General features: G+C 35.5%; 4 protein-coding genes across 9 annotated transcripts in view; 2 read left to right on the top strand and 2 right to left on the bottom strand.

Moving 5' to 3' along the window:
• LOC108974473 overlaps positions 1-515 on the bottom strand; it is a 49,514-nt gene extending 48,999 nt beyond the window's left edge. Inside the window, exon 1 of the mRNA XM_018942328.1 lies at positions 7-515. The gene's annotated coding sequence lies outside the window, so the exon portion shown is untranslated. The remainder of the gene's footprint in view (positions 1-6) is intronic.
• Positions 516-606: 91 nt separating this feature from the next.
• Positions 607-3,112, bottom strand: LOC108974519 (conserved oligomeric Golgi complex subunit 6). 2 transcript variants are annotated; one of them, XM_018942413.1, is made up of 6 exons: positions 2,924-3,112; positions 2,745-2,858; positions 2,051-2,682; positions 1,766-1,986; positions 1,539-1,699; positions 607-1,473 (listed from the first exon to the last, which is right to left on the bottom strand). In XM_018942413.1, exons 2-6 carry the CDS (start codon positions 2,832-2,834, stop codon positions 691-693), a joined length of 1,887 nt encoding a protein of 628 aa, XP_018797958.1. In that variant the 5' UTR covers positions 2,835-2,858; positions 2,924-3,112; the 3' UTR covers positions 607-690. The 2 variants fall into 2 exon arrangements, with proteins under 2 accessions (XP_018797958.1, XP_018797957.1); XM_018942412.1 differs by lacking the exon at positions 2,924-3,112 and having other exon boundaries at positions 2,745-2,910.
• Positions 3,113-3,275: 163 nt separating this feature from the next.
• LOC108974488 (SAP30-binding protein) lies at positions 3,276-4,458 on the top strand. Its single transcript, XM_018942348.1, has 3 exons — positions 3,276-3,439; positions 3,507-4,225; positions 4,284-4,458. The coding sequence occupies exons 1-3, from the start codon at positions 3,335-3,337 to the stop codon at positions 4,411-4,413; spliced, it is 954 nt and encodes a 317-aa protein (XP_018797893.1). The 5' UTR covers positions 3,276-3,334; the 3' UTR covers positions 4,414-4,458.
• Positions 4,459-4,906: 448 nt separating this feature from the next.
• The window catches only part of LOC108974501 (serine/threonine-protein kinase N), a 61,929-nt gene continuing 55,025 nt past the window's right edge, over positions 4,907-11,810 (top strand). The window contains exons 1-3 of one of the 5 annotated variants that reach the window (XM_018942369.1): positions 4,907-5,431; positions 6,030-6,070; positions 6,292-6,450. In XM_018942369.1, the coding sequence (XP_018797914.1) occupies positions 6,430-6,450 (21 nt within the window). In that variant the 5' untranslated portion in view covers positions 4,907-5,431; positions 6,030-6,070; positions 6,292-6,429. Of the gene's footprint in view, positions 5,432-6,029; positions 6,451-11,810 lie in introns of all 5 variants that reach the window. The other 4 variants (XM_018942372.1, XM_018942371.1, XM_018942370.1 and 1 more) reach the window with 4 other exon arrangements.

The following is an 11,810-nucleotide window of genomic DNA, read 5'->3' as shown; positions in this document are numbered from 1 at the left end:
ACTTACACGAGATCATTAAAACTCAATTAGGTTTGCGCAATCATTCTCTTATTATTCATTTTTGAGGAGCGCAAAACCAACACAAATTCCTCTAGTTTAATGTTTATCTTCTTTTCTGCAATGATAAGAACGTGTCGCGAATGCGAAGAATTTTATCGAGCACGTTATGGACCGGCGGCGGCTAACAAAGTAACAATTATACTAATAGTTAAGGGACGGCTACACACAGCCTCTTTATTTCGGCAGCACTTTTGCGTTCGCCTTCGTTTCGTCATTCGATTCTTATTTGCGCCATTGTTGTCCGCAGTAGCCCAAAGGAAAATCACAATAACAAAATAATAAAAGAGCGACAATAAAAGAAATTGAGTTGACTCAATCTTGGCGACCGACATGAAGGCGTGTGCCAATTACAAACGATTTACATACGTACTTGTTTTTATATATGTACATATGTCCATACGTGAAAGTATAATTAATCTACATTTGTATGTTATATGCTCTTGCATGGCTGCACGTACATATATGAGCTTGTGATTTACTTTGAATAACAGCAGTGTCAAAGTAAACACAGGAAGATTAAGCCGTTGTATTCAGTAAAACTCATAATTGAAAAGTATTACCTAGTTTTTTATATTAATATTGTTTAAGTATTAATAATATTTAATAATTAAGCGGTACTATAGAAATACACTAAACAGCCAATATCTTTCCAACCTGATCGGGAGTTTTATTAAAAACAGCATCTGGGTTCTCAAACCCATTGGCTGGATCATGAACACGGTCATAGATTTGCTTGTATATGGCAACGATTACATTGAAAGCTCGCTTGCGTACTGTATTACGATGCGCACTGGACATTAGCAATTGCACTTGCGGCAGAAGCAGCATCTCTGGCATTTCCAAGAAAGCATCCATTTTGTTCATGAATATTTTCAAAAGATTTGTCTCAATCTTAGTTTGGTTACTCTGTAGTATGGTGTAGATGGGACCCAAATTTAAATTCGCTACCAGGGATGATGCTTGTTCCGAAATTAGTGTGTCAATTTGAGCATCTGATTGTGCCTGCAGGCGCTCTACACGCTCGTCCATGTATTCATATACTGCGAGGGAACTTTGCATGTGATAGAGGCAATTTAATAGGTATACAGCCATGTCGATTGTTGGCAAGTGTGAGGCAGACTCTTGCACGGATTGCAACAAAGGATCGATTACGCAGGATACGATCTTCGTAATATCAGTTTGCCGACCATCAACCATGGTCGCTACCGATAGTATTTCTTTGAGCATATTTAGTAACCGGCCCACACTCATTGGTGGCACCAAATCTCGCTGCGGAGGTTCAATGCCCAAGCTGGCACTAGCTGGTCTTTGTAAAATACTGCGGACTTGATTGGAAAGAGAATTCAAATATATATCTTCACTAGACTTTTGCAAATCAATTAGCGTTTGCTCCAGTGTTCCACCTTTAACGACCTAAACGAGCGTTAAAAAATGGTAATATTAAAAACAAAAAAAAAAGTATGAGTCAGGGAATTAACCTGTTTGATAATTTGCTGGTAAAATCGGAGCAGGTTGGAAATCGCAAACAAAACAATGGTGTCCTTTTCTGATGTCAGTATTGTTTCCACACGCACTTTTAAGGGGTGGCATACACCATCGGCTATGTAGGCTAGCGCGGTTTGCGTTTGCTCCGATAAATCTGCAGTAAATGGAAAAATCATTTCATTTTATATAGATTAAAGAAGAATTGCACGATTGTCACTACCATTTTTATCACATTTTTTTAGGAGCAGCGATAAATTTTCTTTCTCGTTCGGTATCGCCTGATGCAACCAGGCAAACATGTCGCCTATATAACGTTTTGGATCATGGGCATGTAATTCAATAGGCTTTAGAGTGCCATTTGCGCCACCTTCGGTCAAAGCTTCGATAAATAGTCGAACCAGCACGGCCCGCCGAACAATAGCGTATTCATCAACTACATATCTGAAGGCAAAAATAAGTGTAACTTTAGTATTATAATCTCTTTTAAAACTTATAGTATGCATACTTGAAAAGAACTGGTCGATCTTGGAGTCTGTTCATAGCCTCAATGACTAAAGAGCCGATTTCATTATTTTCCAAATTTCGGCAATGATTCTGGGTCCATCGATATAGTCGTTCAAAGGCGCCCTCTTGATGTAACGTCATCTCTTCCATAATTTCTAAAGCAGCTGTTTGATAGCCACATTGCATTAGTACGCGGCAATCGGCATGAATGCTTTGTACGCGGTTGAGGACAGTGAAAAATTCAGGAACGATTTGTGCATCTTTTGTGGTGCCATATAAAATTTGATGTTCCGGCACAGTTAGTTGGAAGCGCGCAAGAAAAGCTTCTGCTATTTGTTGGTCCACTTGTAGATGTTCACGTTCAGTTTGCAACGAATTAGTTTGACTAATCAAGTCATGTGTTAACGCTTTAGAAGATTCCAAATTGCATTTCATAGTCTGTACCGATTTAGCCATAGCGTCTAAGTCTTCGCATACTGTGTCAAGGGTATTTTTTACTTCCCGAAAAGCTTGGAGAAAACTCTCATTTATGCCAACAGTGCGTCGTTCGATTTCACTGCGTAGATTTCGCCTATTTTGTAAAGTGTTTTCAACGAAGAAATTAGAGAGATTACTCAAAGCATCCAATGTATCCTGTTGACGAAAATTTATACATGTATTTGTTTGCGAAGATAGCAACTACTACACTTACTTACCTTATCGGTTTCCAACCTGGTTTCAAGTATTTTATTTACACGTTTTTGTATTCTATCCTCATTTTGGGGATCTTCAGTTGAGGTTATCATAATTGAGAATATACTTATATTTTCCTTGAAAAATAAGACCAAAAAATATGTAGTAAAGAAGTGCAACGTCAATAAAGTTTACCGAATACCTCTTATTATACAGCTGTTACTGATGTTGACTTTTAATTGTGTACATACAAAAATTTAAACATATGCTGATACAATATCTCATCCAAAATATAATTTACACATGAAATATGTAAATAAGTGAATATTACGATTTAATCATTATTATCGACATAATATTTAGGAGTTACTAAAAAACGTTAACTGATTGAACTATTCTCTTCACTGTGCAGTTTTTTTAACTTTAAACCTTTTCTTGCTCCGTATAGAAACGTCATAACGAGTTTTGTTCAGTGAGATTGAAGGGGTTGTTCAGAGGTGGGCGATATAAATGCTCGACAGCTGATTTTTTGACAGTTCATTAGAAAACACTTTTTCAACTCATAATATCAGTAATATATATTATTTCACTTAATATTCATTAAAAATTAGAAATGAGCAAAGCTTTACAAAGCCTAACTGCACAGTACACAGATTCTGAAAATGAGGGCGAAGTGGAGGAAGAAAGCCCAGATTCAACAAATTCGCAAGCATCTCAGGTAAACCACGAAACTCGCTCTATAAAACATTTGTGTATATTTCATCTTGATTCTTCACATCTTATAGGTTATTATTCCAAAACAACCGAGTCCAAAGGAAGAAAAAATAATAATAGAAAAGTCGCCTAAACAAAAAGAAAATAAACGCAGAAAACGTAAGAAGTCAGTGCGCCGATTAGTTAGTTATCAGGATGACACAGTAATATCGGATGATGATGAAGAGGAAAGTACATCATCAGAATCAAGTAATCCCTCAGAAGAAGAAGGTGAAAACGATGAAACTAGCTCTCATAGTAATGCACAAACATCAAGAGATACCACAAACAGTGTGCAAATGGAAGTTGACGAAAATAATGATTTGGCCAATGACACAAAATCACCAAAAAAAGTTGACAAACTGAGTAAATATGCCCACTATGGATTTTCGTTACCTCCAGAGCCCAAAGGAAAGCCTTCAGTTGAATTAGTTGATAAAATAAAACATTTATATGACAAGATGGAAACAACCAATATGGACATGAATCGTGTTATACAGGGACGCAAGGAATTTCGTAATCCGAGTATATATGAAAAACTGATACAATATTGCGACATAAATGAGTTTGGCACCAATTATCCACCTGAAATTTATGATCCATTACAATGGGGTCCAGAAAGTTACTATGAGGAATTGGCCCGTATTCAAAAAAATGGAATGCTCAAACGACAAAAGGAACGCAAGGACACAGATAAAATAGAACAAGCGACGGCGTTAGCTCGAAAAGTCGAAGAAGAAGCTAAGAGACGGTAAATATATAATCTGAAATTTAACACTTTATTAATGACATGATTAAATGATTTTTAGAAAATCAAAGTGGGATCAACCAGCAGCATCCGTTAAACCTATTCCGCCAACACTAACCACCACAGTTACCGGAACCAAAGGTACTGTAATATCGGCTTTTGGTTCCCTACCGAAGAAACCCGCAGTTTAAAATGAAATAATAAAAATAAATATTCAGTAATTAAAACTTTATAAATCTTAAACTTATTAAAATATTTCTAAACTAATTTGGCGAGACTTTACTATTGGAAGGGTCAATTTCTGAACACAGGTCATTTGTTACTTGTATTTTGAAACAATTATAATTATTTAATTCAAATATTTTCTACGTTACAGCTCAGGGTTAATATAAAATAAGCATCTTTTCAATTCGCTGCATTGAAAGGAAGTTGCCATTACTTCAATAAATTATTAATTATTCCGAGTTCATAAAGCACTACAAATCCTCTCGTATAGATGATTGCCTAATGCAATTAAGATGTTTAAGGCAAACGATATATTTCAGGTGTCCAGCATAATTATTTGTTTACTCAAATAATGCATTTATCACACAAATGTAGCAGGCATATTTCCAATTTGAAAAAAGGGGTAACATCGAGATAATTAGTTTGTTGGCAGCACTGCATGCCTTCGTTTGCGGCGAAACGAAGCGAGAATAATTTGGTTGTCGGTTGTTGAGCTGCTTTGCTTAATATTTTATTTTCTATTTAAAATTTATTATTTTTGATTGAATTTAATAAAGTTTTCGCGTTTACTTTTATACAATTTAACACGGCTTTGTAGTTTGTTTCGACAAAGCAAACTGAATTTATCAAATACAATCGTAAAAAAGTTCGGATACAAATGTGAGGTGAAATAATTGCGAAGTGAAAAGAATTTGCCATTACGGGTTTTGAAAGGAGGCTGGGGTGTGCAAGTAAAATAAAAAAATTTAATATTCTGGTAGTCTATAAATTTATAGGATGTAATTTGCATCTAAAATAGGGATACATTTACTGTCCGTACTGCACGAAGCCTGGCTGAATGTGTGGTCATTAAAATTGTGTGAAACTTGCAATTACTTAAATGTACCATTTATGCATTCAATTCAATATCTATTTTTTGGTGTGAAGTTTATAACTTGTGAAAACCACACACTGCAGGTGTCTTGTTATAAAAGTGTTCAAAAGGTAATTCTAAATTGCACATGCTTTTAATACCTGCCAATAAACATATGTAGATAATGAACAAAATTAAAATGTGTAAGATGTTTACATCGTGTTGCTTCGATTTTAACAAATGTTTAGAGTAGTATATTTGGTAGAAATTATATCTTGAGTATTAATAAAAATAATTACAAATGAATTTACCGTTGCATGTAAATTTTACAATTGCGCCAAAGTTTTCTGTTTACCTATTTGTTCTTTCAATTTTTTAATAAAGTGGTGCATTAGATATCCAAAGTTGTATATATATGGACACATTTATATACATATAATACCTAAACGCTTATCCCATTGTGCATTGGACATACATACATCATCTCTTATTGCAATGGTTTTTATTGCCATCACATAGCATATTTCATCATTTCAATTAAAACCTCAGTAAAATGTAATTTGCATCAATTACCGAAACCCGCGTTTGCAGTTGTATCACTAGATACTTTGACGTAGAATATATGCTAGTATGATGTTCAAGAAAAATTAATTAAATAAAAACATACATATTTTGTAACTTCCAATTGAAATGTGATAATTTAGAAAAATGTTTTTATTTTAATTCCAGCTTCCTGTCGGGCCTATGAATGAAACGTATAACTAGTCAATGTGTGTATGAACTTTAAAGATTGTGAAATTCCGCAATTGCTTACTATTTTGTTTTAAACCTGAAGTATCATAATCATGAACGTTAAATAAATTATAAATATTGACAGCTCTTAAAAAATAATTAAACAACGAATTTAATAAGTTTTCAGTGTCCGAAAAATTAACAAGACAATTTTGATATCTGAAAGTGCATAACTCTTTATTATTCTTTTGTTTCGTAGTTTATATAAACAGTGTTCTCATTGCTTTAGTTTTGCAAGTTGTAGCAAATTTCAACATTTAAAAAAGAAAGAAAGCAACTTATAATACAGATAATCCTCGAAGCAACGTTTTCACATCATTCGAAGTCGATTGATACCATGGCGGATTCATATTATCAGGTAAGAAAGTGAATTAAGCGAGTATGTTACGTAAAAGGAAGTTATTTACTTAGTTTCCTTACATATTTAATTTGTAAAGTTAACACAGACACTATCAACAGTTTTGTTTCTCCATCCACAATACCAACCCTATCAGTCATGGACCGGGTTATGTTGACTTCGTTTGCCGTCTTACCGATTACGATATATACATATGTACGTACTTATGTACTCATACGTATATTGTTTATTAGTGTTTTTTGCACCTTTCTTAATACGAGGTATTTCAAAACTTAAATTTTGCCTTTTATAAAGAAAGTGTAAATATTTACTCTGATAGACAATAATTTTGAAGAATTCACAAACAAAAGAATAGATTAACCAAAGAATTCATATCGAAATATGGAAACATACTCGAAAATGTATGCTTTGTGTGCGTATTTTTTATAGCTAAATGTAATTTTTTAAATTAACTTTGAAAATTTTTTTTTATACGTTTTCATTGTTGCGATTTTATTCAAATATGTGTAGGAAAATGATGAGTGCAAGAATGTTATTTTTGCTCTTGGATTAGCAGTTTAAAACAACCATGATTAGACAAACCCAGGTCGGATAAAATTCCTAATTCGGTGAATTAACTTTCAAGGCATGCATTCTTTAAATATTTCATATTGATACACGTTTTTAAATTGCTTTGTAATATTGAAATATTTAATAAACCGATATCAATAAATATAAACCTTACGAGTAAAAGTTATTATTGTTTGATAGTCTGCTATGAGAATTTCGCAGCTCCAAAATTTGTCCAAATTGTCTGCTCTGGATCTCTAATTCGTATTATATTATAAAAAAAGAAGTTAGTCGGTTAAACATTTTCAATTCCTCTAGGTCAACAACCAATATGTTAAGCTCATTTTATTTGCTCATCAGATGCACATATATACATACATATATATTTACAATCAAATACAAATCGTTTTATCCCTGTGGTTACTTGATACGCAAAAGCAACGCAGTCAATGAAAGTTTTCAAAATATTTCGCAGAATTCCGCTAAAATTTCAAATTTCAATTTAGCGAACATTGAAACCAGTTTTAAATTTTTTTTATCAACAATGATAATGACCGAGAGTAGGTTGCTCGATTGTTGCCGCTGAGTAAGAGAGATACTGCTTGTTCTTCCTTTTTTGTTTGCATGCTGAGCACTTGAGCCGCGACAAGAAATCTTTTAAGTTTTTGTTTTTCCATGATTGTTATTTTACTCATTGAATTTTGTTATGCGTTTTTCACTTCACTCCAATGAGGTCTGATCAAATCCGATATTCTTTCAGCGGTCAATGCCTGCCACGGTGCGACTGTTACTGGCCGGCTGGTTTACCTCGTTTAATGATTTCGGTTTTCAACTACGTACGTGTGTGTATAGGCATATGATTGGACTTTGCAAATCAGTAGCTCCAGTTGTCATGACCACAGGGATGTTTTTATACCCTCTACGCATGAGTATGTTTAAAGAAAAAAACGAACTGAAGCGGTTTCAGTCAATTAGATCAGGTTTTGGTAAATGCCCACTTTTGCGCGAATGTTGGTTTGTACATAAATAAGTGTATACTCATCCATATTTGGATTATGGCGAAGTCTTTCCGCTGCTACGGTTACAGGTTTTATACTATGTAGTCGTATTCGAACTGTAATGCTTAAAAAATATTTAGCACATTCAGTTGCGGGGTACATCCTAAGTAATCCGGTCTCATTACATGCAAATGCGGGTTCTTGCAACATTGGAAACTGGGACGAAGTCATAAATGTTGGTCGTTGACAAGCAGCAACAAGTTGCAACTTGCTATTGCCGCAGTATAATACAGGGTGACTAGTTGTTGTGGTATCTTTCTTTTTTTTACTTTTTTTATAAATTCACTTTAACAATGTTGGGTTAAGAAATTGTAGAATTAGGTTTTATTTCGAATTTTGCTACCAATTTCTTTGCAGTCTTTCAGGGTTACGAATTCTAGTCTAATAAGCTCTATGTTTTAACATTTTCAAAAAATTGATTTAAGGTTATAAGCATTCATACATGCATACACAACAGATGCAAGGAAAAATTCTTATAAATAGGTGCTATTTAACCACTTATGTATGTATATTGCAATACAGTGTGTCGCAAAAACTTTCGCTCAGAAACTATGTCCATCTGAAAAAATTTGTCTCGGACTAGTTCAATTAAATCTCGTGCGAAAACGGAATCGACAAAAAAATTTATTGACACAACATTTTTTATGTTGGACCTCAGTATGTCATTTATTGTTACTTTATGACGCAAAAGTTTTGTCCGGGATGTTTTAGGGAGTCTACTTTATCACCTATACAAGTGTTTGAGTAGCACAAGGCGTTCAGTGAAGTTTTTAAAGTCATCGAAACTCTCCTAATGTGAGAACCCGACATTAGCATGCTGATTTGGCTTAAAAGCAGGAAGTTTCCATTAAAATATTTTTTGTTTTGCCAGCCCGGATTATATTTGATCGGATGGTTAAATAGTTTTACTGCTAAATCCCACTACATACATATATATATACATATATCTGATCGTATGGCATATGTCGGCAGCTGAAATGCAAAATAACGTATCATCAAAAAATTCAACATTGAGTGTCTTATTGATTACGCACCACTACTTCAAATTACATACATATGTTCAACATTTTCAGGTTCTGCGGTCAGATATAAACCAGTTTTAACCAATATAAAAATTTTGTTTCACTCATGTTCCATTTTGTTTCGTGTTGCATGAATGACACTGTAAATTTCCGAAAATGTTACGTTATTTTGCATTTCAGGTGACGATATGTACATATGTATTTAATGTTGCATACGATTTTGAAAAATCATATCAAATATTCAGACCAACTAAATGTATACCTAGTGTAAATTTCGTTTTCCTTCCCATCTGTGTTGTCCTCTAATTATATTGCTAGTCGAAAAAGTCGTTTCGTATTTCTACTTCAATTTTTTTTCATTTCCCCCCCAAATTTATTTACTTTGTTAATTGAAGCTTTCCAACACTATATGGTATGATACAATGTGATTGGCAGCACAGAAGATATACGACTGTAAAGACATCTATTGACAGAATACGAAACAACTTTTTCGACTATCTAATATATGTAATAATGTATCTGTATCTGTACTGTGTACTTTTGAAAACGTGCAACACAAAACTGCCGCAAAAAGCACCGTTGGAAGCTGCAAGTGATCAGCTTAAATCCTCAGCTGTTGCTCCGTTTTTTGCACTTGCTTCGTAGAGGCAGAATCAATGCGCAACCACAACAAGGCCGGAAAAAAACAGGAGCATCAACAGTGACGGCTGCGGTAGGGAAAATGGTGATGAAAGCGGCAACAGGGGCGGCCTAATCACCGCAACTATTCCCAGTTGCAACGCGACGCGCCAAGCAATTAGCTGCAGATGCTCTGTGAGCTTCAGCTTTAAAGAGTCGCCTGCACACATCTGTCTCAAAAGCACTGGCGTTGGTGACTTTTAGCCATTCCATTGAAGGCCCGACGAGCGAATATTGACTTTAACGAATGCGAAGAGTTCAAACTCTCCGTTGCACGGAACGAAATTTCCTTGCACCAAATACTGATTGCGAATACTTGCTAATAGAAAGATGCCAACATGTCTACACACACACACACACACACACACACACACATACATATACAACTGTACGAATAAGCTTTTAAAGTGACTTATGCTTGTATATAACATGTGTGTGTTTCCCGCGGTTTTGCTGAGCAGCAGTCAAGTTATTGACCGCGGAAATGTGTTGTCGTTGTTATTGTTGCAATTGCATTTGCCGTTGCAGCGATTCGCGTTGAAACGGTTTGATTGCTACAAATGCAGCAAAACATATTGCAATTGCACCGCTTTCATCCAATTCACGCCGATTTTTTCTGTGTTGCCACTTTGCTCCCATTGCTGTTGGCGCATAATTTCTTTATTCAACATACATATGTTGACTTTATCGGTTTGTGTTGTTTGTTACCGTTCGATTGCTTGTTTGCTGCGTTGGTCATTGCCACTAGATAATCGCATAGCTATATTATTATTTTGACCGTCGTAGATATAATTATAATAATCGAACTTATTCAGTTATAAAAAAAAAAGATTCATCTTGAAGTCGCTCGCCGGCAGCACAAGGAACAAACAAACGTTGTTGGCAACTTACAAAGCAATCGGTTGGCTGGTTCTCAACTACGCCGCACCAATATGGTAGCCTGCATACAGTGGCACGCAGATGAAGAAGCTTCAGACTAGTCAGATCACTGCACTCGCAACTTTGGCAGGAGGCCGATATGCTCCCAGTTAAGAGGCATAATGAACTCGTCTTCAGGCAGTTACTGCTAAAATCGCAGAAATCACTCCTACTGGAGCCCAACTGTCTCCTAAGCACATCACGAGGTCATTCCTCAATTGCGTCGACGACATCGAACAATACGCCGACCAGACTTCGGACGCAACCGAGAGTGACCCTTGCGAAACTTCGTTCTGGATCTGTAGCAGGTTTAACTCCTACTTATCCAGAACAGACCCCGACATCTGTCTAATATAGATATGTCTTGCAGGCAGTGAGCCTCCGCATGACTCTGGCTTCCTCTTTGCAACCATTAACCCCACTCATCTAAAACCCTTTTCGCTTTGGTCCTACCCCGTTGAAATAATACGTTAGATGACATCGACGACAACTTGGCTAACCCTTGCCATCCTAACGGTCACTAAGTACCTATTATAACAACAACAACAACAAGTGAATAACTCTGCACTAATATTTGCTGTCCCAGAGGTTAAAAACTCGCAGTCGTCAAAATTCACTGTCCGGTCGAAATTTCCATGCCGATAATGAGAATAAGACCACCACTCATTCCGCGACAGTCGGGTCTACGTAACCCGAATTTCCCCCGAATTTCTTCAGGGATGTTTTTTTCCGCTGCGACAACAACGCGGTGTCTTAGACAAAATGCAACATATATTTAAACGAGCTGGAAGCTTTTTTGAAACCCTTTCCAGTCTATTTAGATCTATTTAGGGATTATGAAAATTGTCCTTGCATCCAAGTTATTTCGCTCAATATTATGTTGATTACATGAAAGAAAATTTACTATTTGAAAAAATAATAGTAATAAATTTCCTCTTTTGTATGATTTTCTTTTGCATTTTTAAATTAATTTTGGTTTTCGTTTTCATTTTCTGCATTCATATCTTATCTTCGTGCCGTGTCAGTCGGCTGCACAGGGAAGCTACATTCGTACAAAAATACCTGCATATTGATGTATGTACATTTGTATGTATGTATATGAGAAAATATCGTAAAATTTCAGTTGGTGACATTC

This window comes from Bactrocera latifrons, unplaced genomic scaffold (genome assembly GCF_001853355.1).
Source record: "Bactrocera latifrons isolate USDA-ARS-PBARC rearing strain unplaced genomic scaffold, ASM185335v1 scaffold_56, whole genome shotgun sequence".
In the NCBI taxonomy this organism is placed as follows: Eukaryota; Metazoa; Arthropoda; class Insecta; order Diptera; family Tephritidae; genus Bactrocera; species Bactrocera latifrons.
The sequence above is the reverse complement of the archived record's forward strand: the minus strand, read 5'-3'. Positions and strand labels throughout refer to the sequence as shown.